General features: G+C 37.1%; 1 protein-coding gene across 1 annotated transcript; it reads left to right on the top strand.

The window, feature by feature from the left end:
* Positions 1–720: 720 nt before the first annotated feature.
* LOC149412722 (uncharacterized protein KIAA2013 homolog) lies at positions 721–4,409 on the top strand. The gene has a single exon (XM_089645102.1). The coding sequence runs from the start codon at positions 845–847 to the stop codon at positions 2,693–2,695; it is 1,851 nt and encodes a 616-aa protein (XP_089501228.1). The 5' UTR covers positions 721–844; the 3' UTR covers positions 2,696–4,409.
* The last annotated feature ends 1,180 nt before the right edge of the window (positions 4,410–5,589 follow it).

Below are 5,589 nucleotides of genomic sequence, written 5' to 3'. Positions count from 1 at the left end.
CTAAGATTAATGCTCAGTTGGTGCTTCCAGAGGGACAAAAAGGGTAAAAAGTGATAACAACACATATTTGCTGCTAAAGTTGAAGTTATTAATTTCTTAAAAATGAATGGTATTATTTGAAATAAGCAGTTAAGCCGCCCAGCCGATAAAAGGGAGGGAGGAATACGCTCGCATCTTCCACGTTTGTATTTGTTTGGTGAAAAATTGAAAATGTCCACCGACTTGTTGATTATCTTCAATACACGCAATAATATTATTTGTAACCAATATGATTTTCAATATTCTTAGATTTGATCGGACTCCCTTTCCGTCTTAAGACTCTCTGTTTCTCCCTAGGTCTAGGGATTACTTCCTAGACATGGCAACGCTGTCTGAATCACGAAAAAAATTCGTAAATGTGTTGCCATAACCGCAACTGTCAAATGAAATAATAAGGAGATTTGTTACCAAAGTGCCTACCAGCGTTCTCACCAGTACTAACTGAGGCAACCACTAACCCCAAACCACATCAAAAGTCTCTATCATTCGATCGCTCTTTCTTTGGAAATCCCATTTTTTTATCCTTTTCCACATAAATTTTAAATCTGAAGGCCAAATCCGTTAAGTCTGTAGGAAGCTTTTATTTAAAAAATAGAAGTTCCTATTTTACATCTGAACATTTCAGGTAATATAATTTTTAGTTATGGCATCTTGTTCTATGGTGGTATGTGTCGTGTAGATTTTTGACAGTTCCTTGATAGCAGTATGAGCGCAAACTTGGTGTTTTTTGTGTAAAAACAATAAAGAGTACATAAGAATATTAACATGTGCCTGATAATTGTTTAAAACTCTTTGATTATTAAATATGGAGAAGCTTCGAGTGGAAGTTGTAGAGGCCGGTCGCCGTTTCAAGCGACTTACCGACGGTCACATGACACGCCGGCGTATACTCATAATAATATTGTTCTTTATATTTTTCTTCCTATACCTCGGACCAGGTATTATAAGATGGCTGTGGTACAGTGAAGATGCCAAGCTGTCGGACCCCCAGGCGGTGTGCATGTACGACCGTCTAACGCCTTTCCTCAAGGCGCATTCAGAACAGAATGTTTACATAAAGAACAATGAACAACCTGTCTCTGAAGATAATACTTATGTGCCTTATGTGGGAAACGGAGTCTTCGGTCTCACGATCGAGAGCGACGCATTTATGAACATTAAAAATGGGCGCACTCTTTCCTTAGACGTTAATTTCCACCCGATTGTTTCCGTCGACGACGACCAATTAAAAGAAACATTGGTGGTCGATTATCTGTATGGACTCGTCCATAGGTTTCAGTGTTCTGCTCGCGGTTATAATGTGGTTTACAGATACTACGCGCACAGAACAATCCCGTCGTTGTTCGTTCAAGAAATAAGAATTTCAAACCCGACAAATTCGCAAATCGACTTGAAGCTAACTCCTACAAGGATATCGGACTGGCCGACCGTGGTGAAGCAGAACATTAAACTTCACCATGGACTGGCGGTGTACGACTATGACGTGTTCACGGGAATGATAGAAATCAGCCAGTCTAACAACATGGTAGTGGCGGTCAGCATTGTCTCCAGAGTTCTACCGGCTTCTGTATCGTTAGACAGCAAAGGCAGCGTAACCTTCAACTCTTACACTACTATTGTCTACAGTGATCCCATCTCGAGAGATCGCTACGTGGAACAGAAAGATGTCATGGAGAAGAATGCCATCACGGCTATGGAAAGAGCAATCAAAGTATCGGAAACAGAAAATAAACTTAAAGATTTGCAAGCGCATGTTTGGCTGAACTTGTGGTATACCGGCTTCTCTCTCAGCGAGTCTAAAGCTCAGGCCGCCATTAACGGCGATAAAATAAATGCCACGATCTATGCAGTCTTATCGCAGGTGAGGTCTTTGGAATACGAAGAAGGAATATCCAACCAGAAGAAGTCGGAGATTGTCCGATCATTAACATATGCCGAAGGCTGTTACGAAGGTCACTACACGCTCCAAGCAAACAATCTATGGAAGCCTTTAGATAATTTGTATCAGATGAATACTGTCGTTGGAGCTTGGCTTTTGACTCTAGAGAAGCAAGGATGTCATAATTTATTAAAAGCCGGAGCCAGCGGTGTCGTTCAAGCCATGGTTCTCAGCTTCGGAGGTCTCCGCTTCAGTAACCAGCACTTGGAATTCAACATCCATCCTTCCAGCTTGCATCGAGACTTTTTCTTCCGGCGCTTAAACTACGGCAACATGACGCACGTCAATATAAGCGTAGTACTTCAAGAAGACAACAAGGCTGCCATGTACGTCGCTTTGGATAGATCTGACCGCACGTATTACGCGTGCGATGGCGGTTGCATGGACAGTCCGATTCAATTAGGACCGGCGAGGAAATACTTCCCAGTAAAACTAACGGATCCCTTAACGGCCATTCTATACATAACCTCCGATAAGCAGCACATGGAGGATTTGAGGCACGCCATACACGTTAAAGAAGTGGCGTTGGCTCCAGCGCATGAACACCACGTCATAGCATTGCACAAGCATGGACACAGTCTGGGTGGATTGCCGACTATATTCTGGGTGTCCATTTGCATTCTGATTGTAGTGTTCCACTTGTTTCTCTGCCGTATAATCGTAACAGAGTTCTGTGATCCACCAGATAAGTATAGAAGAGTCTATAGCAAGCCGTAGAGCTAGAGATGTCAAATGTATATTTGGCCCAGTTCCTTAGGCCTTGAAAGAACCCAGCTCGAAAGTGTTGAAGACGGTATGTTTGTTTTCTTGTTTAGCTTTTACGAAAGCAGGAGAGTATTTGCTGGTTTTTTTTTGCGTTTCATGTAATTATTTAAAATGAATTTCCAATGTTTGTATTTTTATTATTAAAAAAGATAATAAGTCTAGAGCCGTACTAACATTTTGCTCTAGAAGTTACCAAATAATTATTATTTATTAATGTTATGCTTTATTATTCTTTCGTCCAATTATCACTTCAGAATATTATTTAACAAAAATAGTTTATTTTGCTCAAGAGGTATTAACGATCTCATACTAACTACTTTATCTCTCGGTTTCCACTTGGTTTTCTTGCATCAGCTATCATGAAAACAAAAGTTTAAATGTGTTTTCCTTATTCCATTATTTTGTATTCACCGAGAGAAAAGTTAATTTATTAATGAGGCTATATTCAAAGCTTTGTACATGTGTGCACGTTCATTTAAGACAGCTGTTACTTTTGTTGGATTTTTGTTCCGTTCAAGCTATTTATTTGCTTTAACATGTTAGAGTTTGTAATGACACTTGTGACAATAACTCTACACAGTAGCTATCTAAAGTCCCGTATTGCTGCTATCAATATTCTTGACATCGTCAGTCCAGAAGCAAAAGTACTCGTGTTCTGTTTTGACAGAATTTATTGCAGTTTTGTTTTTTTTTCACAATAAGTCAAAGGGTATGTGTGACACAAAACCCGTTTAATCCCATTTATTTATTATGTAAGATAATAGTGTCTATTCTTTTGTGTGAGGAAAATTTATTTTTACACAATTTGGTATGCAGACGGTCTGCATAAGTCGCGTAAACACTCCGGCTATGGGCCTATTGTATTTCCTATTTATCATCTTATTTCTCTGACAGTAGTCCAGTCCCTTTCATCAGGGTTGTCATGGTAAAAAAACCCTTGACTGTGCAGAAACGGACGGTCCGTTTGATATATTCCCCTATCTTAACAGACACATTGCAATCTTTAGAGCAAAGGCGTCAAGTAGGAATGCTGTCCTTGTTCTACTGGTATTTCGATGAAAGATGCTCCGAGGAATTGATTCCGTCATTGATACCTTCAGCTACGTGGCATAGTCAGGAAACACGCCAAACATGTGTACACTTTTTTACAACTCATTCTTTAGTTCAACCTCTCGGCTGTGGAACGATTTGCCGGCCCCTGCATTTCCTTCCTCTTCCCGTCTCTTTAAGACCCTTGTTCACTCCTTTATCTCCTCAAAAAGACCCTTCACACAGCATCCCCAAAGATGACAAAGGCCCTTAGGGAAATTATTGTCCTCAGGGCCTCCTGTGTGAAGCTTATGTAATAAAGATGGGTGATTGATTGGTCATGTCTCCTGGTTTCACGGCTTGAACTTTCATTCTATGAAATAGACCATAGAAATAGAATAGATAAGGTGGGGGAACCAAGTAATACATGCATGGGTGTTTCTTCTTCCTCTTTCTTTTTCCACTTCTAACAGCATTTTTTGTTTGAAAAATACTTATAAAAGCTTTTAGCTCATAAGTTGAATTTTCCACAAGCGTCCTTTTGCTATTACATCGATGATTGTCCTTAAACTTCATAATTTACTTAACTTTGATGTTTGTATTATAACTATCACCATTTGTTTTCTTGTAAATCCAGTTATTTCTCCAATACTTAATAGCATTACAAAATGTTGTAAGCCTCAAAAAAGTCTGATAAGTAGGCAGTATTCTTTAAGGTTATTTATTATTTCATTAGAATTAAAACTCTAGGTTTGTCATTTAAAATTATTATATATGCGACTCTATTTTTTTGATTCATCACAGTCGAGGGCAGATTCATTCATTTCTTTCATCAATTCGGTCCAATTCACTATGTCAAGTGAATAAATAATTAATTTTTGTTTTAGTTGTTGATGCTCTTATTATTTTAACTCAGCAGATATTTTAGAAGGTTTTGACTTTGGCTCTTTGTAATTTCTTTAATCGAGCTTTCAAAATATATTTTTTTAATTTATGAGATGTTCACAACAGATAAAAAATGTATTTGATAACAATTCTAAATTATCTATCTATTGCTAAAACATTGAATTGATGCTACTCGATGGTTTTTGGGAAGCACTGAATTAATTCAAATGCACCCCTGGACTGAATTAATTCATTTGATTCATTTCTTGCCCTACTCTGATTTATCAGTTCCATTGTGACCACTTTTATCATTGCGCACTGAAAATTTTTACGTATTATTTTTTATCTCAATTTACTGCTCAGTAGTCCTACTTCCCCATGATTATTACAATCTACTATAGAAATTAATATAATCTGTATTTATTAAATTTAATTTGTTTTACGGTGGATAAACTATTATTATTGATCATGCAGCTATCAGTACTAATGCATCTTTCTGTATTTTCATTTCCAAAAAACATTGATTCATGTTTTGACTCGGCTAAAACTAATTTCATTCTAATTTAACTAGTGTTAAGTCAGTACTCATCACAGGCTTCAAATTATGTGTAAGTGTTATTCAGAGGTTACTGACTTACCTTAATTATAGAATTAAGTGAAGCTCTAATTAAAGTTATGTTGTATTTCATTGAATAACTATCTAATTGATTGAAAATTAAGATGTTTGACGTCTTTTCTATTAATATACGCTGATAAAGACAGATTTTTATAACAACAAAACTTTCATGTTTAGATTTTAAAATACCCTGTACAATCCATTAGGATTAAATAAAAAAAATCTATGCAGTAGATGAGCGTAAATCTTCTATAAAAGAAAAATGTTCATTTGTTCAAAATCTTATATCTCCGAAAGTTCTTCATTGATTAATTTG

Source organism: Hesperophylax consimilis, chromosome 22 (assembly GCF_061612785.1).
Source record: "Hesperophylax consimilis isolate HC1 chromosome 22, BYU_Hcon_1.0, whole genome shotgun sequence".
Classification (NCBI taxonomy): Eukaryota; Metazoa; Arthropoda; class Insecta; order Trichoptera; family Limnephilidae; genus Hesperophylax; species Hesperophylax consimilis.
This window is presented reverse-complemented; position numbering and strand designations above follow the sequence as displayed.

What these genes read in the sequence shown, in the direction of transcription:
- LOC149412722 (XM_089645102.1), top strand. Translation starts at nt 845, where the DNA reads ATGGAGAAGCTTCGAGTGGAAGTTGTAGAGGCCGGTCGCCGTTTCAAG.